Source organism: Microcaecilia unicolor, chromosome 7 (genome assembly GCF_901765095.1).
Source record: "Microcaecilia unicolor chromosome 7, aMicUni1.1, whole genome shotgun sequence".
Taxonomy (NCBI): domain Eukaryota; kingdom Metazoa; phylum Chordata; class Amphibia; order Gymnophiona; family Siphonopidae; genus Microcaecilia; species Microcaecilia unicolor.
The window spans coordinates 175,129,156-175,157,118 of record NC_044037.1 but is presented as its reverse complement, the minus strand read 5'-3'; the positions used below and the strand labels follow the sequence as shown (position 1 = coordinate 175,157,118).

At 48.6% G+C, this 27,963-nt stretch overlaps 1 protein-coding gene across 1 annotated transcript in view; it reads left to right on the top strand.

The window, feature by feature from the left end:
* Positions 1-27,963, top strand: part of NME9 (NME/NM23 family member 9) — a 330,355-nt gene that overhangs the window by 196,945 nt on the left and 105,447 nt on the right. Inside the window, exon 11 of the mRNA XM_030210834.1 lies at positions 1,068-1,212. Coding sequence (XP_030066694.1) covers positions 1,068-1,212 — 145 coding nt within the window. The remainder of the gene's footprint in view (positions 1-1,067; positions 1,213-27,963) is intronic.

The window sequence follows — 27,963 nt, the reverse complement described above, 5'->3', positions numbered from 1 at the left end:
AATGGTAGTTATTTTAGAACTCCTATTCATGATTCAAATGTGCAATAATGGCATATACATGTCTGTGTTGAATAAACATAAAAGCTGATTTTAGAAAGCCAGGATTTACACATCTAAATATGAAATACGTACATATGGCAAGGGGGCGTGGCCTTGGCATGCTTCGGAGAGGACTAGGACAGGGCCAAGACATGTATTTCCCATTTCAGAAGGGAATGCACATCTATGATCCTTGAGATCAACATCAGGTATTTTACCTGCTCCAAGAGACATCTAGATTTTATAAAGGTGCTCATTTTGGTCAGCGCTCTACAGGAGGGATTAAGGGAGGTCACTCCCTTAATCCCCAGCCCCTCCCTCCAAAATTGATAGTGCCAAATGATTATGGGCCCTGTAACTAATTGGAAAACATAAACTTCTATCAACACTTACACATGTGCATTCTGAAATACTAACATGTACATGTATGTATGTATGTATGTGCCGACACTTAGATGTGTATGTTGCTGTCATAGATGCTGACATGTGCAAAATAGGTGCTGCTGCAGCAGCTGCTGCTGCTGCTACACATAGTCGGCACATACAAGTCCATTCCTTCATGTATTTTAGAAAAGTCTTTATGTGGGCAGATCTATTTCTAAAATACAAACAGAATTTCACACATAACCTGGATGTCTAAATTCTGATTTCTACATTCTGTCTACAATGTGCCTTCACATTCCTCTTGCCAGTAGGTGTACTTACATAAGAGCCCTTTCCCATATATAAAACACAAGGAGAATGTTTTATAAATTGCTCCCATATTAGTGTGACTTAGGGTGGTAGAATCACAGAACAGTAAATCACTTACCCCCCTGTTTACTAAGCCATGCTAGCTGCTGCCGCATGACAATGCCAACACAGCCCATTGAAAGTGAATGGGCTGTGTCGGCATTAGCGCATAGCAGGTGCTAGCATGCCTTAGTAAACAGGGGAGTTAGATTTTCATATTCAGGTTACTCATGGTATCTTGAGCAATTTACCTGGAATTAGTTTTATTTTATAGTTTTATTCCCTTTTTTTCCTAGATGAAATTGTTCAGAAGATCAGAGAAGCTGGATTTACTATTGCCATACAGAAAGAAGTAATGCTCACAGAAGAGCAAGTCCAAGAATTTTACAGAGAACACAAAAACAAGGATTACTACCCTGCTCTTCTTCAGCAAATGACAAGGTATACAAATTTCCAATAAACTAGAATTTGTATTCAGTTATTCCTTCATGGAAATATTATTTTAACTTTGAAGCATTTGGCTAGTAATGATACCATCTTCCAGTTGACTGAAATATAGAATCTGCCTTACTACTACTTGACATTTCTAAAGCGCTACTAGGGTTACGCACTGCTGTACAATTTAACATAGAAGGACAGTCCCTGCTCAAGGAGCTTACAATCTAAAGGACAAATGTACAGTCAGTCAAATAGGGGCAGTCTAGATTTCCTGAGGGGTATTAAGGTTAGGTGCCGAAAGCAACATTGAAGAGGTGGGCTTTGAGCAAAGATTTGAAGATGGGTAGGGAGGGGGCTTGGTGTAAGGGCTCAGGAAGTTTATTCCAAGCATAGGGTGAGGCGAGGCAGAATGAGCGGAGCCTGGAGTTGGCGGTGGTGGAGAAGGGTACTGAGAGGAGGGATTTGTCCTGTGAGCGGAGGTTACGGGCAGGAATGTAAGGGGAAATGAGGGTAGAGAGGTAATGAGGGGCTGCAGACTGAGTGCATTTGTAGGTAAGAAGGAGAAGCTTGGAGAGGAAGTGACGTCACCGTCAGAGATGGCTGCTTGATGTTTGAGCTCCGTCGAGGCAGCAGTGAAAACAGCGATTTTCCCCCAGCGAAACCGCGATCGCGATCGTGAATTTAGGCGGTCAGAGTCCGGAGATCGATGGCGACCCGAAAGCGCCTGGAGAAATTTAAATATAGCGCTGATCAGCGGGACGGAGCGGCAGCATCGAGTCGCACCCCGCGCAAGGCGCGAGACAAAATGGCGGACGCGGACTCGGGCTCAGATACGGAGGGGCTGATGGAGCAGCAAGAGAGCGATACTGAACTCACGAAGCAGGAGGTAACGCGCTGGTTTAAAGCGCTTAAAGCTGAAATGGCGGCAGTGAGGAAAACAATCAAGGATGCAGTGGTGGACATTCAGAAAGAGGTGAGGGAAATTGGCACCAGGGTGGAGCAAGCTGAGGAAGCACTGGAGCACGTGGAGGGAGACATCTTGGAGTTGAAAAACGAGATTGGCTCCCTGCGTGCAGAGAAAGATAAAATGCAGTTGGATCTTGAGGACTTAGAAAATAGATCCAGAAGAAATAATTTAAGATTCAAGGGGGTCCTAGAAACGGATCAAAATATGGACTGCACTAAGGTGGTGAAGGGGATTTGTGCCTTTATCCTGGCATCTGAAGGAGACGAACACATGCTTGGAGATGGGACTGAGATACAATTTGATAGGGTACACAGAAGCCTGGGACCCCGAAGAGATAAGCAGCCCAGAGATATAGTGGCATGCTTTAAGGATTATAAGACTAAAGATCTGGTCTGGCGTAAGGCACGATTGATGGGTGAAATTCCCTGGGACAATCAAACAGTGCTAGTATTTCAAGACCTAGCCCTGGGCACGCTGCAACGAAGACGAGAGTTTCGGGATTTGACCAAGTTTCTTCAACAGGCCAATTACAGGTACAGATGGGTCTTCCCGTTTGGATTGCAGCTTACAGTAGAGGGCCACATGAGGCGGGTGACCTCACTGGTTGAAGCGTGGAAAGTGCTGAAGGAGTTAGGCTGTAAAAATTTGCCTCCTGAAGGAGATACAGGAAAACCAGGAAAAGCAGCAATCGAGAAGAGAGGATCGTCGTGGCAAAAGGCGGGTTCTCGCAAAGGACCGGGCTCCCACAGGCCGGAAATGGACAGAGTACCCTGATGGAAAGTATGAGAAACTACTGGTTTCAGTTCACCACAGTTATAGGTGGTTGAGTAGCCCTGGAGGGTTGCCGGACAGGGTTTGCAATAGTTTTCTTCTGTTATGAGTTCAGAGAATGGATGTCTATTACACTGTTATAATGTAATGAGTTTGGGAAAGGTGGAGCGGAGGGAGAGGGAATACGAATTTGGGGGGAGGGGGGGAAAAACAGAGGGGGAGAGGGGGGAGCCAGCTCTGGCGAGGGGTTATTTCCTTACAGTATTAGGCTGGCGGCAAATGGTACCGCTCAGCAACAGGGGGGCGGGAGGGGGGTACAGGGAGGGAAAGGGTTGAGGGTGGGAACTTGGAATGTGAATGGGTTAAATTCGCAGAGGAAGAGAAATTTGGTATATCGGGAGTTACAGAGGAGTAGATGGGATATAGTCTTGCTGCAGGAGACACACATTAGACGCCGAGAGGCACATTTATTACATCAGAGGGCCTACAGTGAATGTATTGTACACTTTGATAAAAGAGGGGGAAAGGTGGGCGGTTTGGCCATTTATATTCGGAAAGGGATTCCATTTGTAACTGATGACATTTATAGAGATGAATTGGGGCGCTGTTTAGCGGTCAGAGAGCTCTTATATGGGAAATCTGTGACAATTGTGAATATCTATGCACCTAATTCAGGTCAGGGAGAGTTTTTTGAGCATATAAGGGAGGAGCTTTTTCAATTTCAAAGAGGTGGGATGATTATGGGGGGAGATTTTAATTTATGGAATACATCTATGGATCATTCTAAGGGACACATTACAGTACACAAGCCTTATACTCGGAGTTTGAGGGCACTGGCCTCAAGATTAGATCTCCTAGAGGTTTGGAGACTTAAACATCCGACCCAGAAGGCATATACATTTTTTTTCTCACTCTCAGAACTCATATACACGTATTGATATGTTTTGGTGTAGCCGGGTCTTATGGGAACACGTTGTGGATGCAGATGTGGGGTCTATCTCAGTCTCTGACCATGCCCCAGTAGAACTTGACTTGAAGGGGTTGGGAGAAGAGGATAAACAGAGATTTTGGAGGCTTAATGAGGGAATCTTGGGCGATAAACAGGTATGTGAGGACTTACGCAAGGTAATTCAAGATTACTGTAGTATGAATGACATAGGGGTGGTATCGGAGGGCACACTCTGGGATGCTTTAAAGGCGGTGGTACGGGGTCACCTAATTAAATGGGGCGCCAGGAAAAAATGGGAACGGGAGGCAAAAGAACTGGAAGCCAGGGAGAGGTTGGCCTACTGGGAGCGTAAGCATCAGGAAGGGGGGTTAGGAGAGGAGCTGCGGGAGGTACGTAAATGGAGGGCGGCCTTGGATCAAATACAGGTTGAACGAGTGGAGTTCCTGAGGAAACGTCTCCAGCATAAGTTTTTTGAATTTGGCAATAAGTCAGGGAGGATGCTGGCTAACTGTTTGAGACACCGTCAACGGGACTCGCTGATTACCAAAATTAAAGGGCAGGGGGATCAGATCCTTTATAAGGATAGAGATATTAGGGATCAATTTTTGAGATTTATAGTACACTATATACTAGCACTATTGGGGTGGAGGAAGGTGAAATTAGAAAGGAATTGTGCTCTCTTAGGTTGCCCAAGTTATCTCGTGAGGATTGTGAAAAGCTAGAGGCCCCCTTTCATTTGGAGGAAATTAGGCAGGTCATAAAAGGACTTAAAGGAGGGAAGGCCCCAGGAGTAGATGGCTACTCTGCAAAGTTTTATAAAATCTTTGCTGGGGAGGTAGGGCCGTTATTGGTAAGGGTGGGCAATGCTTGTTTTCAGGGCAGTTCCCTCCCATCTAGTATGCATGAAGCTGGTATATCGCTCATACTGAAACCAGGCAAAGACCCTTCCGCATGTGGGTCCTATAGACCAATTTCCCTAATTAATTTGGATGTTAAGATTCTCTCCAAGGTCCTTGCGAACAGATTAGGGGGGATATTGCCCAAATTAATCCACCCAGATCAATCAGGGTTTGTGGCGGGGAGACAAGTAGCCGATAATATACGTCGTACACTGCATATTATTTGGGAGGCTCAACAGAAGGGTCGACATATGGCTTTGCTAAGCACAGATGCTGAAAAAGCTTTTGACAGGGTGGAGTGGTCCTATCTATGGGAGGTTTTGAGGCATCTAGGTATTGGAGAGGGGTTGATAGGATGGTTGCAAAGGTTATATGAAGGACCCTCGGCGAGGATCAAGGTAAACGGGGGGTATTCTAATGCATTTAAGATAGGGAGAGGTACTAGGCAAGGTTGCCCACTATCTCCCTTGTTGTTTGCGATATCAATTGAACCGCTGGCGCAGAGGATAAGGGAGATGGGTGACATAAAAGGGATGGTAGTAGCGGGCAGGGAACACAAGCTGGCATTATTTGCTGACGATATTCTGTTTTTTGTCACGAGTCCCCTGACGACTTTGCCAAACTTGGTGAAAGAGCTCAATCAATTTGGTAGAATTTCAGGGTTTAAGATAAACTATGACAAGTCTGAAGTTCTGGAGGTGTCTATCCCACAGGGTCGACTGGTAGAAATGCTCCAGGGGTTCTCATTTCGACTAAAGAAGGGCAATATCAAATACTTAGGGGTCCAGATACCCTCTGAGTTGAATCAGCTATATTCACTAAATTATGGCCCGTTGTTTCAACAAGTACATAGAGACATGGCGGGATGGCAGGGTAAATGGCTATCCTGGTGGGGGAGAATAGCCACAGTACGAATGAATATCTTACCCCGGATTTTGTTCCTGTTCCAGACTTTGCCTGTGCAGGTACCTAAAAGGGAAATAAATAAGCTTCAGGGGGAGATTATGAAATTTATATGGGGGGGTAAAGCTCCAAGAATACATAGGAAATTGATGTGGAAGTCGGTAGACCTGGGGGGAAGGGGGGTGCCCAATTTGGAATGGTACTTTTGGGCTGCACAGGTAAAGTTTGTGGTGGCATGGAGTCAGGAGGCTCCATCGGTGGTGGCTAGTTTAGACCAAGAGATGGTGCAGGGTTATAAGTTGAAGTCGGTTATATGGGCTTCAATAGAACCGAGGGTATACGGTCAAATGACAACAAATCCATTTGTGAACCATCTGTTGACCTTGTGGGCCTTTTTCAGAACCAGGTTCTGGCTAAAGAGGAAAACTTCCACAATGGCAGGTATAGGTTGGGAACCGGCTTTTCAAGTGGGAATGGGTCACCAGGTTGCAGGGTGGTGGGAAGAGGAGGGGTTGACTTGTTTCAGGGATCTCCTGGATGATGGGGAGTTAAGACCTTTAGAGGAGATCCAGGAACAGTGTGGGGGAGGTGCGGGAGATACTTATTTTTATATACAAGTCAAGCATTATATGAGCAAACAAGGATGGTTGAAGAGGGGCCCGGAAGAATATGAGGAACTTGAAAATTTGTGGGGATCATTGGGGAAAATGAGAAGAGTTATATCTATGTTGTACAAATTGATTAGAGGTAGATCTTTTGAGAAATGTGCTTATATGATAAAATGGGAACAGGATCTGCAACGGGAGTTTACAGTAAATGAGTGGAAGGCTATAGTAGTAGAAGTCAAAAAAGCTTCGAATTGTGTGTTGTTAAAAGAAAATGCCTTTAAGATATTGTCGCGGTGGTATTATACCCCGCATCGATTACATGCTATGTTCTCCTCGGCATCCTCACTGTGTTGGAGGTGTGGAGATGAGGAGGGGACTTTCTTGCATATTTGGTGGTCGTGCCGGACTTTACAACCATTTTGGAAGACAGTAACAACAAAAACTTCAGAAAGTACGAATAAGCCGTTTCAATGTATGCCGCACTGGTGTCTTTTGGTCTCGGTAACAGAAGAGGAACTAAATGGCAGAGGCGCCTTAAGAGGATTTGTTTAACAGCGGCTAAGAGTGTCATTGCAATGCACTGGAAGAAACAGATGGCTCCCTCAGAGCTGGACTGGACTCTGAAACTTTCCCTGGTCGGGGAATTGGAGCAACTAACGGACAAAAGAATGGGAAGGTACAACCCATCTTCTGAACTGTGGTCTCGATTTAAGCGATTAACCCAATAAGGACAGTTGAAATAGAGCTGGGAGGGGGAGGAGGGGGGAGGGGGGGAAATGTGGGGGAAAAATGAATACGTTTACATTGTTGTATTGTAATGATGCTCAATAAAATATTCAAACATTAAAAAAAAAAGAAGGAGAAGCTTGAACTGTATGCGATATCTGATTGGAAGCCAGTGAAATGACCTGAGGAGAGGGGTGATATGAGTATATCGGTTCAGGCAGAATATAAGACGTGCAGCAGAGTTCTGAACGGATTGAAGGGGGGATAGATGGCTAAGTGGGAGGCCAGTGAGGAGTAGGTTGCAGTAGTCAAGGCGAGAGGTAATGAGAGCGTGGACGAGAGTATGGGTGGTGTGCTCAGAGAGGAAAGGGCAAATTTTGCTGATGTTAAAGAGAAAGAAGCCTTCAGTACTTCATAGTACTTTCCACTAACCATAGTGTTGATTTGATTTACAATAATAATAGAATGATTGTACAAGGCCCCAAAGACTTTGTAATGCTTAATTAAAGTCAGCACTTTCCCTACAAAACTAGTTAGAGAAGTTAAAAGACTATTTACAACCATGTATTTTACCTAAAAGTAGATGAAGCAATAAAGGCAAGATGGGATACATCCGGTTATTAAGCAAATTAGTTGAGTTTTGGCAGCAACACTGTTTGACTTTTTCAACTTTTTCTTGGAGTCAGAAGTGGTTCCATTGTGCAGAAGACATGCAAATGTGGTTCCTCTTCACAAAGTGGAAGAAAGGAGGCTTGTTAGTTTAACCTTGGTGGCTAGTAAATTAAAGGAATTGAAGCTAAAAAAAAAGAGGATAGTGCAGTTTCTGGAATCAGTATGGTTCGTCTGAGAGCTGCAGGATGTCATAAGTAGGTGACATCATCAAACAGAACCCAAGGAAAAAAATCTTTCCTATCTTCAACCAATTTCTGGAAGCTTTTAGTTTCTCAACTGCAGATGTGTTATATTTCTCATGTTATGTAGTCATGTGGGGTGTCCTTGTTTTTCTGTGAAGCTGATAAGATGTATTTTCCATTGTAGTCTCTCAAATTAAATTTGTCATACATTTTATATGAGGGCCTTTAGTTCTCTTAGGTTTTTTATCCATTTGGAAGTTTTATTTATTTTTTTTAGCTCTTGGTGATCAGTTTGACTTCCTGTTTTAAAAATCAAGTTGTTTGATTTCACTGCAGCAATTTTTTCAGTGGAATGTAACAGAAAACAATCTCCATCATCTTTATGAAACGCAGGCTATGTGGCAAGACTGTATCTGGAGTGGATACTCACAACTTGCAGTGGTGCTTGTGCCTGGTCATGAACCATAAAGTCTCATGTTTTCAGATGAGTAAGAGAAGGATTTGTGGTTGTAAAAACAAAGGCTAAGGATATTTAGTACTTCTGATACAGCATCATTGGCATCAGAGGCATATGTCCCTAAGGGTCCAGGAGTTCTATACTGTATGTTGGGAATGCATCAACAGGAATAAACATTGATCTCCCTCAATGCCAATCATAGAGCACAACAAGATGACGAATATCCCCACTACACCACCAGGATAATCAAAAAGCAAACTATATGAGGAATCTATACTTATGTTTCAACGTTTTTTTATTCAGCATGTTATACATTAACATACAATTCAAGATTTGATTGTTTAAACAACATAACATGCTTATATGCATAATTCCTCAACTTCTACTATGTTCCCCCCCCATTCTCCCCCCCCCCTTCAAACCTGTGTTATTATGAACATAGTGTTTATTTCTTTGTTATTAAATGAACTTCTAATTAAAATATGCAATTTAAATGTTCTCTCTTGTTCATTACTTGCTTTTATCCTAACCTAATCTACTTCCCCCTTTCCATTGCTTGAACTTTAACAGTTGTTATCAATGTCTTTTCCAATTACATAAATCCAACACTGTAAGTAATATGTACATACAAGCTTCCTATCTAAGATAGCAGTATCTTTGTGAGGAAAAATCATCATCTACGTGTGGTTACTTCAACTAGATTACCCCCCTCTATCCCTGCCCATCTGTAGTTTAAATGATTTTTATAAATACTACAGCTGAATAGGGATCAGTTCAGTTGTTTGAATCAGTGGAGGAGTCGAGGGTGTTTGTGGCACAAATAGAGGAGAGTGGAAGAGTAGCAACACCCTAGTGTGGGAACTTGGACTTTACAGTTTTACTTGTTGGGCGTACAGGAAGGCATCGGCCCGGTTGGTCTGTGTATATGCCTCAGCAGAGTGAACTTGGCATTGTGAACAACAAGAGATCATAGAAGTCAGAAGAAGAAGCATTTGTACATATTTGTTTACTTTGAAGGAAATGTCAAAAGGAACAGAGAACGAGGCCGGTTGGAGCTCACTAGTTTGTGTGGGTATTGGGGCAACAGTGTGACTGGGATTTTGAGGACAGATGCTGCAGGTTTGTTTGTTTTTTTTGAAACTAGATGTATAATGTTATGAATGAATCAAGTTTGCCCTGTGTTGTTTTATTTATGCTTGATGGAATGTGGAATCCGTTTGGGAAACAGCATCTCTTAAGTATAAGGGGTAGCTGCAGGGGTGGCGTTAAGACATGATAGTTCCCAAGAGGGGAACTTCAAATATGGGGTTTCAAGGAGGGAGAGGGGGGAAGCTTTTTGGTTTTTCAGTTTTGTAATGGAATGGTAGCAGATCTGTATGAGGAGCATTGGGAAGTAGGCTGGGAGAGGAAGCTGTAGAGTGTGGGGAGTGATGGCCCTGGATTGTTAAATGCTCCGTGGGGGGGGGGGGGGGGGGGGGGGGGGGGGGGGGGGGGGCGCTGGCTGGGACACCACCCTGGGATTTTGTATTTGAGTTTTTCCATTAACTGTATCATTATGTCTCACTGTTTATGGTGAAATTGGTAACATGGAATGTAGGAGGAATTAACTCACCGATAAAAAGTTAAAAAAAAAAAAAAAAATACTGCAACAGCTACAGAGACATAAAATTGATATTGTGCTACCAGTGGCGTAGCTAGGGTAGTTGACACCCGGGGCCGGTCATTTTTTAACACCCCCCCCCCCCCCCCCCCGAAATCCAGTACTAGGCATACCGAGAATACAAAACACTCAGGACCTATAGAGCAATTCTACCATACCATAAGCAGTAATTTGTACGAGTCACACAAGGAAAAGGAATGCATCTTAAACACTACAGTGAGCATTAGAACATCAATTCACCTATTGTAAAACGAAAACAGACAGATTAGTACAGATCGTCGATCCTGCACAGTCAATGCCAACCGAAAGCCATGTCTTTTTCACAAATAGATACACCCTAATCCACTATAGAATAAGTAATCATAAACTTTCTATTTAGACAAAAATTAAACTGAACCCCCGATGCCAGACTCTGCATACAATGCAACACCACAGAAACAGAAAATGTCCTCTAGTACTGTGCAAAATATAAAGACAGCAGATGTAAATTTGAAAAAACTAACAAATACCAATCACCACTTTACAAATTAACAAATAGAAATAAACAAATAATATCATTTATTGGACTAATACATTTAGCTTTCAGAGGCCAAAACCTCCTTCCTCAGGTCAATTCAGTATAGTACTGTTAGTGTCCTATCCTGACCTGAGGAAGGGGGTTTTGTTCTCTGAAAGTAAAATGTATTAAAATTAGTCCAATAAAAAGATTACCTTATTTACATGCATCCCCCCCTTTCAGCCCCAGACCCATTCTCCCACCTGCCCCAGGCATGGACCCATTTTCCCTCCTGCCCCCTTGTCAGACCCCAGTTCCAGCTTCAGACCCCTTCTCCCATCTGAGCACTCCCCTCCCCCCAATCCCCTTCTCCCCTCTCTGAGCTCCCCACCCTCCCTAATCCCCTTTAAGCACCCCTCTGAGCTCCCCCACCCCTCCCCAATCCCCTTCTCCCCTCTCTGAGTACCCCACCCTCCCTAATCCCCTTTAAGCACCCCTCTGAGATCCCCCACCCTTCCCCAATCCCCTTCTCCCCTCTCTGAGCTCCCCACCCTCCCTAATCCCCTATAAGCACCCCTCTGAGATTTCCCACCCTCCCTAATCCCCTTTAAGCACCCCTCTGAGCTCCCCCACCCTTCTCCAATCCCTTTCTCCCCTCTCTGAGCTCCCCCACCCTCCCTAATCCCCTTTAAGCACCCCTCTGAGCGCCCCCACCCCTCCCCAATCCCCTTCTCCCCTCTGAATCCCCCGACCCGACCCGACCGACCCGACCCGAGATCCGTTCTCCTACCCTGTCCTGCTTAAAAAAAAAAATTTTCGAAGCGCCGGACAAGCAGCGCGCCTCGCGTCTGCCCTGCTATTAAAGAAGATCTCGCTGACGTCGTCGCCCTTCCCACATTGTCCCGCCCCCCTCTGAGGCATCTTCCTATTACCGCGAGGGCGGGCGGGACTCAGTGTGGGAAGGATGATGACGTCAGCGAGATCTTCTTTACTAGCACGGCAGACGTGAGGCGCGCTGCCTGCCACTCTCCGGCGCTTCGAAAAAAAAAAATTTTAAGGCGGAGCAGCGGGAGCGGAGCACCCCTCACCCGATGACACCCGGGGCGGACCGCCCTCTGAGCTCCCCCACCCCTCCCCAATCCCCTTCTCCCCTCTCTGAGTACCCCACCCTCCCTAATCCCCTTTAAGCACCCCTCTGAGATCCCCCACCCTTCCCCAATCCCCTTCTCCCCTCTCTGAGCTCCCCACCCTCCCTAATCCCCTTTAAGCACCCCTCTGAGCTCCCCCACCCCTCCCCAATCCCCTTCTCCCCTCTCTGAGCTCCCCACCCTCCCTAATCCCCTTTAAGCACCCCTCTGAGCTCCCCCACCCTTCTCCAATCCCTTTCTCCCCTCTCTGAGCTCCCCCACCCTCCCTAATCCCCTTTAAGCACCCCCTCTGAGCGCCCCCACCCCTCCCCAATCCCCTCCCCTCTGAATCCCCCCGACCCGACCAGAGATCCGTTCTCCTACCCTGTCCTGCTTAAAAAAAAAATTTTTCGAAGCGCCGGACAAGCAGCGCGCCTCGCGTCTGCCCTGCTATTAAAGAAGATCTCGCTGACGTCGTCGCCCTTCCCACATTGAGTCCCGCCCCCCCTCTGAGGCATCTTCCTATTACCGCGAGGGCGGGCGGGACTCAGTGTGGGAAGGATGATGACGTCAGCGAGATCTTCTTTACTAGCAGGGCAGACGCGAGGCGCGCTGCCTGCCACTCTCCGGCGCTTCGAAAAAAAAAAATTTTAAGGCGGAGCAGCGGGAGCGGAGCACCCCTCACCCGATGACACCCGGGGCGGACCGCCCCCACCGCCCCGCCCTTGCTACGCCACTGTGTGCTACTACAGGAGACACAGCTTAGTCAAGCAAAGTATGCCAAATTAAAATCGTGGTGGGTGGGAGAATGTGTGGCTGCTGCAGCTCAGGGGAAGAAAGGTGGAGTAGCAGTTTTAATTAGAAGGGGGATGGCAGCAGCGGTAAGGCCCATTTCAATAGATCCAGGGGGTAGATATGTATTGGTAGAGATGGAAATCCATTGTCAAAAGATACTGCTTTGCAATGTATACGCCCCCAATCATTATGATAAAAAATTTTATCAAACTGTGATTAATCTTCTTCTCCGGTACCCCCGTGCCTCCCTGGTGGTGGTGGTGGTGGTGGAGATTACAATGCCTCTCAGGCAGGGGTTTGCACCATCTGAGCCAACTGCTAGATTTGGTGGACATCTGGCAAGCATTACAGCCCTCAGATAAGGATTACACACATCTCTCGCGTGCACATTCTTCTCAGGCATAGATTGATTATATTCTAGTCTCACGAGCATTGTTTGGTATGGTCCTCAAAGCAGAGAATAGGGCCTTATACAATTTTGGATCATGCGTGGGTGTGGTTGGACTGGACCTTAGGTCATAAGAACGAATTTCCAGCTGGAAATTTCAGCTGGAGTTGTATAGGGACCCGGCTTTTTGAGAGAGGATTTTAAGCTGCTGGCAAATTTATGTGTCCTAGAACAGAGCACATGTGGGGGACACAATATTATACTGGGAAGCGGCGAAAACAGTGTTCTCCGAGGACAAGCAGGCTGCTTGTTCTCACTGATGGGTGACGTCCACGGCAGCCCCTCCAATCGGAAACTTCACTAGCAAAGGCCTTTGCTAGTCCTCACGTGCCCATGCGCATGCGCGGCCGTCTTCCCGCCCGAACCGGCTCGTGTTCGTCAGTCTTCTTTTGTCCACGCTCGGTACGGTCGTGTTTGCGCCGTTCGCGCCCCTTAAGTTGACCCTCGCGCGTCTTTTGACTTTCGCTTAAAAAAAAAAAAAAGGGATTTCGGAGAAGGGCCTTTTGGTCTTTTTCCCCTTCCCATATTTCCAGTTTTTGGCCCCGTTAAGTTTTCTTTCGTTTTCGGGGTAGGCCCTTTTGAGGCCTCGGGTCGAATTTTTTCTCCCCCTCTTTTTGGTGCCTTACCGCAATTACGAGTTTTGATTTCGCCGGCGTGATTTTTCCGCCCATGTCATCGAAGTCTCCCAGCGGCTTCAAGAAGTGCACCCAGTGCGCCCAGGTAATCTCGCTCACTGATAGGCACGCGTCGTGTCTTCAGTGTCTGGGGCTGGGCACCGCCCGCAGGCCTGTTAGTCTTAGCGCCCTTTTACAGAAAAGGACTCAGGTAGCGAGATTGGCCAGTGGAACGTTTTGTTCTCGGGCTCTTCGTCGGCATCGGCACCGGGGAGTATCGAGTGCGTCGACGTCGACAGCGTCAAGACCTCCGCCCTCGGCCACAACTGTATCGATTGCATCGAGGCATCCGTCCCTCTGCATCGTCGGGCCCGAGACATCGGAAGGCTGTGTCGGCGTCGGTGGTACCGGGACCTCCACTAGTGCTGATGTCGTCGGACGGTGGTGCGTCGACTGGAGTGCAGGTGAGGGCTGTCCATTCCCCTGCTGGTGGCGGTGAGCCTTCGGGTGGGTCTCCCCCTACCCTGAGGGCTCCTGCGGTACAGCCCCCCCAAGACCGACCTTCTTCGCCTCGGCCCGAGGAAGCGACGGCTGGATTCTACGTCCTCCTCGTCGGTAACCGGGAAGCTCTGGTGACATGCTTCGTTTGAAAAAGTCAAAGAAGCATCGACACCGGTCTTCTTCCCGTGTCGGTACCGAGAGCTCCGGGTCGCCGAGGGAGTCGGCACCCAGTAGGCATCGGCACCGGGAGGACCGCTCACCCTCTGTTCAGGAGGTGTCGATGCGCTCCACCTTGGACAGCCCGGAACAGCCTCCACGCCCGGAACAGACTCTGACTTCGACGCTGCATCGGCTTCCATGTCTTTGGTCCACAGCCGCCCTGCACCGAGAGTCTCCGGGCCGTTCTCCCAGAGATCCTGGGAGAGCTGTTGCGCCCTTCCCCCTCCGGTACCGGGGGTGCTTGCGCCACCAGTACCGTCGAGTGAGGCGTGGCTGGGCCCCTTGCCTGGGGTGAGGTCTCCGACATCGGTGCCGCTTGCGGTACCGACTGCGGTCGCCTCCCAGGAAGGCTCCCCGACGACGCCGGCGGAGGGAGCTTCGCCGGTGCGGGCGAGGGAGTCTACCTCTCGACGCTCACACCGTGGCCGTATTTCCACGGAAGTCGAGCCGGGCACGGCCTTCAGACACAGGTTCATGAACTTGTGTCTGATACCAATGGTAAGGCTTTGTGGGAGGAGGAGGAGGACATCAGATATTTCTCTGACGAGGAGTCTGATGGCCTGCCTTCTGATCCCATCCCTCCCCTGAAAGGCAGCTTTCTCCTCCCGAGAGTCTGTCTTTTGCGGCCTTTGTCCGGGAGATGTCTACGGCCATCCCCTTCCCGGTGGTTGTGGAGGACGAGCCCAGGGCTGAAATGTTTGAGCTCCTGGACTATCCTTCTCCACCTAAGAAAGCATCCACAGTACCCATGCATCATGTCCTCAAAAAGACATTGCTGGCGAACTGGACCAAGCCTTTAAGTAATCCCCACATTCCCAAGAAGATCGAGTCCCAGTACCGGATCCATGGGGACCCAGAGCTGATGCGCACTCAGTTGCCTCACGACTCTGCGTGTGGATTGGCCCTAAAGAAGGCTAAGAGTTCTAGGGAGCCTGCTTCGGCGCCCCCGGGCAAGGACTCTAGAACCTTAGACTCCTTGGGAGGAAGGCCCTACCATTCTTCTATGCTCGTGGCCAAAATCCAGTCTTACCAGCTCTACACGAGCATACACATGCGGAATAATGTTGCGGGCAGTTGGCGGGCTTGGTGGACAAGCTCCCTCCTGAGCAAGCCAAACCATTTCAGGAGGTAGTCAGGCAGCTGAAGGTGTGCAGAAAATTCCTGGCCAGAGGGGTGTATGACTCCTTTGATGTTGCGTCCAGGGCCGCTGCTCAAGGTGTGGTGATGCGCAGGCTCTCATGGCTGCGTGCCTCCGACCTGGAGAATAGGATCCAGCAGCGGATTGCGGACTCGCCTTGCCGTGTGGACAATATTTTTGGAGAGAAGGTCGAACAGGTGGTAGAGCAGCTCCACCAGCGGGATACCGCTTTCAACAAGTTCTCCCGCCGGCAGCCTTCAGCTTCTACCTCCACAGGTAGACGTTTTTATGGGGGAAGGAAGACTGTTCCCTACTCTTCTGGCAAGCCTAGGTACAATCCTCCTTCTCGACAGCCTGCGGTCCAGGCTAAGCCCCAGCGCGCTCGCTCTCGTCAGCAGCGTGCGCCTCAGCAAGGCCCCTCGGCTCCCCAGCAAAAGCAAGGGACGAGCTTTTGACTGGCTCCAGCAGAGCATAGCCGACATCAATGTGTCAGTGCCGGGCGATCTACCGGTTGGGGAGAGGTTGAAAGCTTTTCACCAAAGGTGGCCTCTCATGACCTCCGACCAGTGGGTTCTCCAAATAGTCCGGCAAGGATACACCCTCAATTTGGTTTCCAAACCTCCAAATTGCCCACCGGGAGCTCAATCCTACAGCTTCCAGCACAAGCAGGTACTTGCAGAGGAACTCTCCGCCCTTCTCAGCGCCAATGCGGTCGAGCCCGTGCCATCCGGGCAGGAAGGGCTGGGATTCTATTCCAGGTACTTCCTTGTGGAAAAGAAGACAGGGGGGATGCGTCCCATCCTAGACCTAAGGGCCCTGAACAAATATCTGGTCAAAGAAAAGTTCAGGATGCTTTCCCTGGGCACCCTTCTTCCCATAATTCAGGAAAACGACTGGCTATGCTTTCTGGACTTGAAGGATGCCTACACGCACATCCCGATACTGCCAGCTCACAGACAGTATCTGCGATTTCAGCTGGGCACACGTCACTTCCAGTACTATGTGCTACCCTTTGGGCTCGCCTCTGTGCCCAGAGTGTTCATGAAGTGCTTGGCTGTAGTAGCAGCGGCGCTTCGCAGGCTGGGAGTGCACGTGTTCCCCTATCTCGACGATTGGCTGGTGAAGAACACATCCAAGGCAGGAACTCTACAGTCCATGCAGATGACTATTCGCCTCCTGGAGCTACTGGGGTTTGTGATAAATTATCCAAAGTCCCATCTTCTCCCAGTACAGAGACTCAATTCATAGGAGCTCTGCTGGATTCTCGGACGGCTCGTGCCTATCTCCCAGAGACGAGAGCCAACTACTTGTTGTCCCTCGTCTCGCGGGTGCAAGCGTCCCAGCAGATAGATCACAGCTCGGCAGATGTTGAGATTGCTGGGCCACATGGCCTCCACAGTTCATGTGACTCCCATGGCCCGCCTTCACATGCGATCAGCTCAATGGACACTAGCTTCCCAGTGGTTTCAGGCTGCTGGGGATCTAGAAGACGTGATCCACCTGTCCACGAGTTTTCTCAAATCCCTGTATTGGTGGACGATTTGGTCCAATTTGACTCTGGGACGTCCTTTCCAAATTCCTCAGCCACAAAAAGTGCTGACTAAGGATGCGTCTCTCCTGGGGTGGAGAGCTCATGTCAATGGGCTTCACACCCAGGGAAGCTGGTCCCTCCAGGAACGCGATCTGCAGATCAATCTTCTGGAGTTACGAGCGGTCTGGAACGCTCTGAAGGCTTTCAGAGATCGGCTGTCCCACCAAATTATCCAAATTCAGACAGACAACCAGGTTGCCATGTATTACATCAACAAGCAGGGGGGCACCGGATCTCGCCCCCTGTGTCAGGAAGCCGTCAGCATGTGGCTCTGGGCTCGCCGTCACGGCATGGTGCTCCAAGCCACTTATATGACAGGCATAAACAACAGTCTGGCCGACAGACTGAGCAGGATTATGCAACCTCACGAGTGGTCGCTCAACTCCCGAGTAGTGCGACAGATCTTCCAGGTGTGGGGCACCCCCTTGGTAGATCTCTTTGCATCTCGAGCCAACCACAAGGTCCCTCAGTTCTGTTCCAGGCTTCAGGCCAACGGCAGACTGGCACCGGATGCCTTCCTCCTGGACTGGGGGGAGGGTCTCCTGTATGCTTATCCTCCTATACCTCTGGTCGGGAAGACTTTGTTGAAACTCAAGCAAGACCGAGGCACCATGATTCTGATTGCTCCCTGTTGGCCGTGTCAGATCTGGTTCCCTCTTCTTCTGGAGTTGTCCTCCGAAGAACCGTGGAGATTGGAGTGTTTTCCGACCCTCATCACACAGGACGAAGGGACGCTTCTGCATCCCAACCTCCGGTCTTTGGCTCTCACGGCCTGGATGTTTAGAGCGTAGACTTTGCCTCTTTGGGTCTGTCAGAGGGTGTCTCCCGCATCTTGCTTGCTTCCAGGAACGATTCCACTAAGAGGAGTTACTTCTTTCTATGGAGGAGGTTTGCCGTCTAGTGTGACAGCAAGGCCCTAGATCCTCGCTCTTGTCCTACACAGACCCTGCTTGACTACCTTTTGCACTTGTCTGAGTGCATACCATTACCGTGTGGAAGGTAAGCCGATCTCAGGACAGCCTTTAGTTGTTCGCTTCATGAGAGGTTTGCTTTTGTCAAAGCCCCCTGTCAAGCCTCCTACAGTGTCATGGGATCTCAATGTCGTTCTCACCCAGCTGATGAAACCTCCTTTTGAGCCACTGAACTCCTGCCATCTGAAGTACTTGACCTGGAAGGTCATTTTCTTGGTGGCAGTTACTTCAGCTCGTAGAGTCAGTGAGCTTCAGGCCCTGGTAGCCCAGGCCCCTTATACCAAATTTCATCATAATAGAGTAGTCCTCCGCACTCACCCTAAGTTCTTGCCAAAGGTTGTGTCGGAGTTCCATCTGAACCAGTCAATTGTCTTGCCAACATTCTTTCCCCGTCCTCATTCCTGCCCTGCTGAACGTCAGCTGCACACATTGGACTGCAAAAGAGAATTGGCCTTCTATCTGGAGCGGACACAGCCCAACAGACAGTCCGCCCAATTGTTTGTTTCTTTTGATCCCAACAGGAGGGGAGTGGCTGTGGGAAAACGCACCATATCCAATTGGCTAGCAGATTGCATTTCCTTCACTTACGCCCAGGCTGGGCTGGCTCTTGAGGGTCATGTCACGGCTCATAATGTTAGAGCCATGGCAGCTTCGGTAGCCCACTTGAAGTCAGCCACTATTGAAGAGATTTGCAAAGCTGCGACGTGGTCATCTGTCCACACATTCACATCCCATTACTGCCTGCAGCAGGATACCCGACGTGACAGTCGGTTCGGGCAGTCAGTACTTCAGAATCTGTTCGGGGTTTAGAATCCAACTCCACCCCCCTAGGCCCATGTTTTTTCTGTTCCAGGCTACACTCTCAGTTAGTTGGATAAATTGTTAGGTCAATCTCAGTTATGTCCTCGCCGTTGCGAGGCCCAATTGACCATGTTTGTTGTTTTGAGTGAGCCTGGAGGCTAGGGATACCCCATCAGTGAGAACAAGCAGCCTGCTTGTCCTCGGAGAAAGCGAATGCTACATACCTGTAGAAGGTATTCTCCGAGGACAGCAGGCTGATTGTTCTCACAAACCCGCCCGCCTCCCCTTTGGAGTTGTGTCTTCCCTTGTTTGTCTTGCTACATATGGGACTGATGAACACGAGCCGGTTCGGGCGGGAAGACGGCCGCGCATGCGCGGTGCGCATGGGCGCGCGAGGACTAGCAAAGGCCTTTGCTAGTGAAGTTTCCGATTGGAGGGGCTGCCGTGGACGTCACCCATCAGTGAGAACAATCAGCCTGCTGTCCTCGGAGAATACCTTCTACAGGTATGTAGCATTCGCTTTACGGGGTGAAGTTATAAGCTATTCGCACTTTGTCAAAGTTGTTAGAGATAGAGAGATTTTGAGGTTGGGCTCACAGGTGAGCAAAGCCCGTAGACTCTTTGGTCAGACACATGCCGAAGCCCACAAACGACAGCTGCTGTATTTGCAGGTGGCATTAAACGAGTTCATTCACCAGCACACTCTTAAATCTCAAACGTATTACCGCTATAGGTTGTACAAATATGGTAATAAATCCGGTCGATTGCTGGCTAGGCTAGCACATCCCAGAGGGATGATGCTATTTGCAATGTTTTTTTATAAATTTTATAGGCAGTTATATGATGCATCCCCTCAGCAGGGACTTCCGGGTTTGCTTTACTTGGACAATCTTAACCTACCTTCCCTTGGCCAGGCAGATCTGGAGTTTTTAAACAGTCCAATACAGGAGGATGAGGTCCCTTGCTTAAGGCCCTGGGACCAGATGGCTTTCGAATGGAGTTCTACAAGCTTATGGGGGCCGATATAGTAGCGCCGATAGCCAACTATTTAAATACTATAGTAGATACGGAGGAACTGCTGCCCACTCTGGCCTTGGCACACATTATAGTTTTGCCAAAGCCGGGCAAGGACCCTATCAGACTGGAGTCTTATCGCCCTATCTCCTTATTGAATGTGGAAGCCAAATTACTGGCAAAGATCATGGCTATCCGCATGGCCCGGTTCTTGCCAGACCTTTTGCATGAGGTGCAGGTGGGGTTTGTGGAAGGTAGATCGGTAGCAAAAAATCTACGGAGAATTCTAACCTCGTTGGAAGTCAGGAGACAGAGTGGTGTGCAGTCATTGCTCATAAGCTTCGACGCTGAGAAAGCTTTTGACAAGGTCCATTGGGACTTTTGTTTGATTCACTGGGAGCATACAGTTTTTCGGGGTGGTTTGTGTCAGCTATCCAAGCTCTCTATCATTCTCCATGCGCCAACGTGTTGGTTAATGGGGAGGCAGGGGTGCCCGCTGTCGCCCCTGCTATTTGTGCTCTCATTGGACCCCCTTGTTCGGGATATCATAGGGAATCCTTCTATAAAAGGAGTACAGATAGGCCAACACTGTTTTAAAATTGCAGCATTTGCTGATGACCTGCTGGTACTTCTTACAGACCCGTGAGATTCTTTTTTAGTGCTCATGGACACGCTGCGGGAATATGGTGACTACGCGGGTTTATGCTTAAATTTGACTAAGTCGGAGGCGCTGGCGTCTTCTGCTGAGGTGAGGCAGCTGTTGGGACTGGACTTCCCTTTGAGCTGGGCAGATCACTCTTAAGTGTTTGGGCATTAAGTTGGCTATGGACTTGGAGTCTTTATATGCTCTTAATATCACAACCCTTCTGAGAGATTCAAGGAGACAGTTGGAGATCTGGGGGAACCGCCCGATATCATTAAGGGGAAGGGTGAGTCTTTTGAAAATGGTCTTATTTCCCCGATGGCTCTGTGTGTTACAGACACTCCCCCTCCGGCTGTTACAGAAAAATTTGAAAAGTATTTATAGGATCTTTAGTAGGTTCTGTTGGGCCTGCAAGAAACCTAAGATCCAGTTGAATTTTATGTTGGGCGGTTGGACTCAGGGAGGACTTGGTCTCCCCGATTTGTATTATCAAGCATGCCTCTTGTGTCACTTGGGAGACTGGTTTTGCCAATCTCAGTTGTTTACCCCGACTGGTTTAGAACCGGAATATTTTGCCTCTTATGATTTTTTTCATTGCTACACCATCACCCCAGTCAACTCCCGCGACGTTTCAAACACAGTGTGTTGCTCCGTCCACCAAGGGAGGTATGGGGACTACTGGTGAAGACATTGGGGGGGAGTTTGTTAGTGTCTGATCAACTGACCATTAGGGGTAATGTTACCTTTGAACCAGGTATGGATAACCCTATGTTTCTTTCCTGGGAAAGGCAAGGAGTCACTAGATTGGAGCATTTGCTGGGGAGGGAGGGGGACTTAATAGAATATAGTACCTGTATAAAATAAGTACCTGTATACAATATGTAAGCCACATTGAGCCTGTCAAGAGTGGGAAAGCGTGGGGTACAAATGTAACAAAAAAAATATGGAGAGCTGCAGTCCAGGATTGGGACTTCCTGGGGGAATCGTTTTGCATATGTCCAAATTAAACATTATATTGCCGCATTGGATAAATCCCTTTTGGGAGATCACCTGGGGTCCAGAGTGAGACAGTTCTTTCAGGAAACAGTGGACATAGGGTTGTCAGTTTTGGCGCTTCACTAGTCGTTAGTTAAGAGGGAACCTCCCAAAAATTATACGGATTTAAAGGATAGGTGGGAAAAGGAATCGGGGTCCTCTTTGGCAGGGTGGGACGTTGTGGCTACGTTGCGGGGTATCCCGAGCCTGACGATAGACGAGAGGCTTCGGGAGTGTGGTTATAGGGTGGTTATGCAAGCTTATATGACTAGGCAGTGGTTGGCTCATGTGGAGCATTCTGGGGATAGTGCTTGCATCAAGTGAGGCCATCGACTTCACTCATTTTATCATGCTTTCTGGGCTTGCCCAGGTATACAGTCCTTTTGGGAGTGCATCAGGAGGTTTATGATTAAAATATTGGGATGGGATGTACAAGGGACTTGGGATCATTTTGTGCTGGATACACCCATGGCCAGTGGTGTGCTGGAGCCGGCTCGCTCCGGCTCGCAAGAGCCGCTTGTTAAATTTTGACCGCTCTTGCGAGCCGGTTGTTGTTCAGGGCGAGCCAGCTCCATTGCAGGAGGTAAGCATGGCAGGAGGCCTCCCCTCCCGCTCCCAAACATGCCCAGCGATTGCCCTTCGCCCCCACGTCCCCTCCCCTCCCCTTCCATCCACCTTTTTTAAATACCTCCTCGCCGTTGAAGCGCCGCATTAAAGCCCTGCTGCTGCTACCCAAGCTTTTCCTCCGTTTGCTGCAGTTCGCGTGAACTTCGTGCCCTTAGTCCCGCCTTCTGACGTATGACATCATACGTCAGAAGGCGGGACTAAGGGCACGAAGTTCACGCGAATTGCAGCAAACAGGGAGGGAAAGCTAGAGACGGGCAGCAGGACTTTAACGCGGCGCTTCAACGGCGAGGAGGTATTTAAAAAAGATGGATGGGAGCAGGAGGGGACGGTGGGGGCGAAGGGCAATCGCTGGGCGTGTTTGGGAGCTGGAGGGCAGGGGAGGGAGGAGAATCGCTGGACATGAGATGGGAGGGCAGGGGAGGGAGGAGAATCGCTGGACATGGATGGGAGCGGAAGGCAAGGGCAGGGGAGGGAGGAGAATCGCTGGGCATGGATGGGTAGAGGGGGGCAGGGGAGAGAAAACAATTGCTGGACATGGATGGATAGAGGGGGGCAGAGGAGAGAAGACAATTGCTGGGCATGGATGGGTAGGGGGGCAGGGGAGAGAATAGAATTGCTGGGTATGGATGGATAGAGGAGGACAGGGGAGAGAGGAGAGTTTCAGGACATGGATGGAGGGAAGGGAGAGAGAAGAAATGCTGGACATGGAGGGAAGATAGAGGAAGGAGATTAGATGAGGGAAAAGGAAGTGAGGAGAGAAACTGCACATGGATGGAGAAAATAGGCAGAAGCTGGATCCACTGTACAGTCAAGTCTGCGGAGGACCAGAAATGAAGAAGAAAGGAGGATAGAAAAGAAATAAATGGAAAGGAAGCCCTGGAAACGGAGTCAAGGGAACAGATAGAGAGCAGCAGAATCAGATACTGGGCCAGCATGATCAGAGAAACAAAGTCACCAGACAACAAAGGTAGAAAAAAGTAATTTTATTTTAATTATAGTGTTTGGAATATGTCCACTTTGAGAATCAGGTGCTGAACATTAAAAGTTTATATTTATTTACTTATTTATGGCATTTTATCCCATATTAAACATGAATTAGATTGGAACCTGGGATCATTTAATTTTTTTTTCCTGGAGAGAGTAATGCATTGCCCCCCCCCTCCCCCGGCTATAGCCAGCTCTGCAATTTTGGGGGGGGGGGGCGCAGAGGTGGATGGGGGGGCGCAGAGGTGGATTGGGGGGGTGCAATGGTGGACGGGGGGTGCCGAGGTGGACCGGGGAGAGAGCCTGTTGTTAAAATTTTACGAACACACCACTGGTAAATGGTGGACGGGGGGTGCCGAGGTGGACCGGGGAGAGAGCCTGTTGTTAAAATTTTACCAGCACACCACTGCTCATGGCCTTCCACTTTTTGTCTAGAGGTGCTCACCTCCTGTGTTGCAAATTAATCCTGGTGGCCCGGAAAAGCATATTGCAATATTGGACAGTGCCGGAGCCACCGACTTTTTGGCACTGGAGAAATCAGGTGCATATACTGGCATCTTGGGAGGCAAGAGAGGCGAAGGGGTCCCAGAAGCATATATTACACTTTACGCAGATGTGGATTCCCTATTTGCAATTGTTGAGTCCTCGGGGGCATAGTCTGCTTCTCAATACTATATAATATTTTGTTATACATTGGTCTGTTGAAGTCTTTAAACCATTTAACTTCCTTTGGGCGGGGTCCTCCTGGGGTATCAGAGTACAAGCCTAGTTGGACATTGGGGGGGGGGGGTGGGTAAGGGGTATGAGGAATCAGTTCTTGGGGGGGGTCTTGTTAATGGTGAGGTGGGGCCTCCTTTCATTTATTCAAAAATGATGTTATCTTGCCGAATTGTTTATATTGTTGGCTAAGTTGTATTGGAGCTAAAGATTTTGGTTGTCATTTGTGATTCGCAACTAATCGTCAATAAAAAATTGTTGAAAGATAAAATAAAATACTGTCTCAAAGTTAACTATTATCAATTTCCAATAGGGATATACTAATTATTGATATAATTCAAAAATGTTAATATATATATATAATATTAATAATATTAAAAAGCACAAACTCTCAACACTTATAAATTCAAAGGCACAAGATAAAAACAATGCACAAAGAACATGTTAATTAAATCATAGAGACCTGAACATTAAAATTCAAATGATATCTAAATAAAACTCAGTCAGTTTTGAAAGTTAAAACATTAAAAGGGACACATACCTATTAGGGTCCCAAAGGGCACAAACACCTAATAGTTGATGAATGTAACAATAAAAAAAGCTCAGCCTAAGAACAGTAAAAAAGGACATCAATGTACGAAATCAAGGGCTTCTTTTACAATGCCATGCTAGCGATTCCTGCACTGCAAATGAGAGGAAGCCTACAGGAATTGAATAGGCTTTCTCTCATTTGCCACACTGAGAATCGGTAGCGTGGTTTTGTAAAAGAAGCCCCAAGAGAGCCATGTCAAAAGACAAATGTGGGCGCACAAAATATTGTGGTGGACTCTGCTCTCAGAAGAGCCAAGAGTACTAGAGACTATGCCTTGGCGCCCCCAGGCAGAGAGTCTAGGACCTTGGATTCTTTTGGGAAGAAAACTTATCAGGCTGCTGTGCTCGCCGCCAAGATCCAAACTTACCAGCTCTACATGAGCATCCATTTGCGGAACTCAGTGTGGCAACTGTCGTCTAGTTTGGTTGAAGCACTTCCTCCGGAGCTCGCTGAACCTTTTCACCAGGTGGTCAGGCAGCAGAAGGCATGTCGCAAATTCCTGGCCAGGGGGACTTACGACACTTTTGATGTGGCATCCCGAGTAGCTACTCTATGTATAGTGATGCGTAGACTCTCATGGCTGCGTATCTGTGACCTGGATCATAAGACCCAGCAGCAGATGGCGGATGTTCCTTGCTGGGGGGGATAATCTTTTTGGAGAGAAAATAGAGGACATGGTCGATCAAATCAAAAAGCACCATGATGCTATGGATTCCGTCTCCCACTGGGCGTCTTCTGCTACCACCTCCTCATCCAGGAGGTTTTTTTGGAGGGAAGAGAAGTGCTCCCTATTCCTACAACAGGCGTAGGTACACTCCGGCTTCTCAGCAGCCTGTCCAGGCTCAGTCCCAGCACGCTCGTTCCCGTCAACGGCATGCACCTAAGACCCCTAGATCTCTCCAGCAAAAGCAAGGGACAGGTTTTTGACTGGCTCCAGTGCAGCATAGCCTGGCAAAAAGTGTCCGTGCCGGATGACTTGCCGGTTGTGGGGAGGTTGATATTTTTTCACCAAAGCTGGCCTCTTATAACCTCCGACGGGTGGGTTCTTCAAATAGTCCAGTTAGGATACACACTCAATCTGGAATCCAAACCTCCAAATTGCCCACCAGGAGCTCAGTCCTTCAGCTCCCAGCACAAGCAGGCACTCACAGAGGAACTCTCCGCCCTTCTAAAGGCCAATGCGGTTGAACTCGTTCCACCAGGGGAAGAAGGGCTGGGATTCTATTTCAGGTACTTCCTTGTGCAAAAGAAAACAGGGGGGATGCGTCCCATCCTAAACCTAAGGGCCTTGAACAAATTCCTTGTCCGAGAAAGGTTCAGGATGGTTTCCCTAGGCACCCTTCTTCCCATGATTCAGGAAAATGATTGGCTATGCTCTCTGGACTTAAAGGACGCCTATACCCACATCTTGATACTCCCAGCTCACAGGAAGTATCTTCGATTTCGGTTGGGAACTCGGCACTTTCAGTATTGTGTACTGCCCTTTGGTCTCGTGTCTGCGCCCAGGGTTTTCACAAAGTGCCTGGCAGTTGTCGCAGCATCGCTACGCAGACTGGGAGTGCATGTGTTCCCTTATCTCGATGATTGGCTGGTGAAGAGCACCTTGGAGGCAGGCGCTTTTCAGTCCATTCGGATGACTATTTGGGTGCTAGAACTTCTGGGCTTTGTGATCAATTATCCCAAGTCCCATCTTGTCCCGATTCAAAAATTTGAGTTCATTGGAGCTCTGTTGGACACACAGACGTCTCGAGCTTATCTTCCCCAGGCAAGGGCAGACAATCTCTTGGCCCTAGTGTCCTTGGCTCGAGGGTCTCAACAGATCACAGCTCGGCAGATGTTGAGACTCTTAGGACACGTGGCTTCCACAGTTCAAGAAACTCCCATGGCACGCCTACATATGAGATCAGCTCAATGGACTCTAGCTTCCCAGTGGTGCCAGGCCACAGGGGGTCTAGAGGATGTGATCCATCTCTCCACCGACTTTTGCAGTTCTCTTCAGTAGTGGACCATTCGATCCAGTTTGACCTTGGGACATCCATTCCAAATTCCTCAGCCACAAAACGTGCTGACGACAGATGCATCCCTCCTGGGGTGGGGAGCTCATGTAGATGGGCTTCACACTCAAGGAGCTTGGTCCTTTCAAGAAAAAGATCTTCAGATCAACTCCTGGAATTATGAGCGATCTGGAACGCTCTCAAGGCTTTCAGAGATTGGCTGTCCAACCAAATCATTCTAATTCAGACAATCAGGTTGCAATGTATTACACCAACAAGCAGGGGGGCACTGGATCTCACCATCTGTGTCAGGAAGCTGTCCGGATGTGGCTTTGGGCTTACCAACATGGCATGTTTCTCCAGGCCACGTATCTGGCAGGCGTAAACAACAGTCTTGCTGACAGGTTGAGCAGGATTATGCAACCTCACGAGTGGTCACTGAACATGGACATTGTCCGCAAGATCTTCCGAACTTGGGGCACCCCCTCGGTGGATCTTTTTGCCACTCAGTTCAATCACAGTCCCTCATTTCTGTTCCAGACTTCAGGCCCACGACAGACTAGCATCAGATGCCTCTCTCCTTCATTGGGGGACAGGCCTTCTGTATGCGTATCCTCCCATACCTCTAGTAGGGAAGACTTTGCTGAAACTCAAGCAAGACTGTGGAACCATGATTCTGATTGCGCCTTTTTGGCCCCGTCAGATCTGGTTCCCTCTTCTTCTGGAATTGTCCTCCGAAGAACCCTGGAGATTGGAGTGTTCTCCGACCCCTCATCACCCAGAACGAGGGGTCGCTTCTACATCCCAACCTCCAGTCTCTGGCTCTCACAGCCTGAATTTTGAGAGCTTACAGGTTGCCTCCTTAGGTCTTTTGGAGAGTGTCTCCCGAGTCTTGCATGCTTCCAGGAAAGATTCCACGAAAAGTGTTATTTTTTCAAATGGAGGAGGTTTGTCGTCTGGTGTGACAGCAAGGCCCTAGATCCTTTTTCTTGTCCTACACAGACCCTGCTTGAATACCTTCTACACTTGTCAGAGTCTGGACTCAAGACCAACTCCGTAAGGGTTCACCATAGTGCAATCAGTGCTTACCATCAACATGTAGAAGGTCAGCCTATCTCTGGACAGCCTTTAGTAGTTCATTTCATGAGAGGTTTGCTTTTGTCAAAGCACCCAGTCAAACCTCCACCAGTGTCATGGGATCTCAACGTCATTCTCACCCAGCTGATGAAAGCATGCACCCTATATGAAGTTTCATCATAACAGAGTAGTCCTCCGCACTCACCCTAAGTTCTTGCCGAAGGTGGTGTCGGAGTTCCATCTGAACCAGTCAATTGTCTTGCCAATGTTCTTTCCCCGTCCTCATACCCGCCCTAGTGAAGACAAGTTGCACACCTTGGACTGTAAGAGAGCATTGGCCTTTTACGTGGAATGGACTAAGCCCTATAGACAATCCGCCCAGTTGTTTGTTTCTTTTGATCCGAACAGGAGGGGAGTTGCCATCAGAAAACGCACAATCTCCAATTGACTAGCAGATTGCATTTCCTTCACTTACGCCCAAGCTGGGCTGACTCTGGAGGGCCATGTCACAGCTCATAATGTTAGAGCCATGGCTGCATCAGTGGCTCACTTAAAGTCAGCCTCCATTGAGATTTG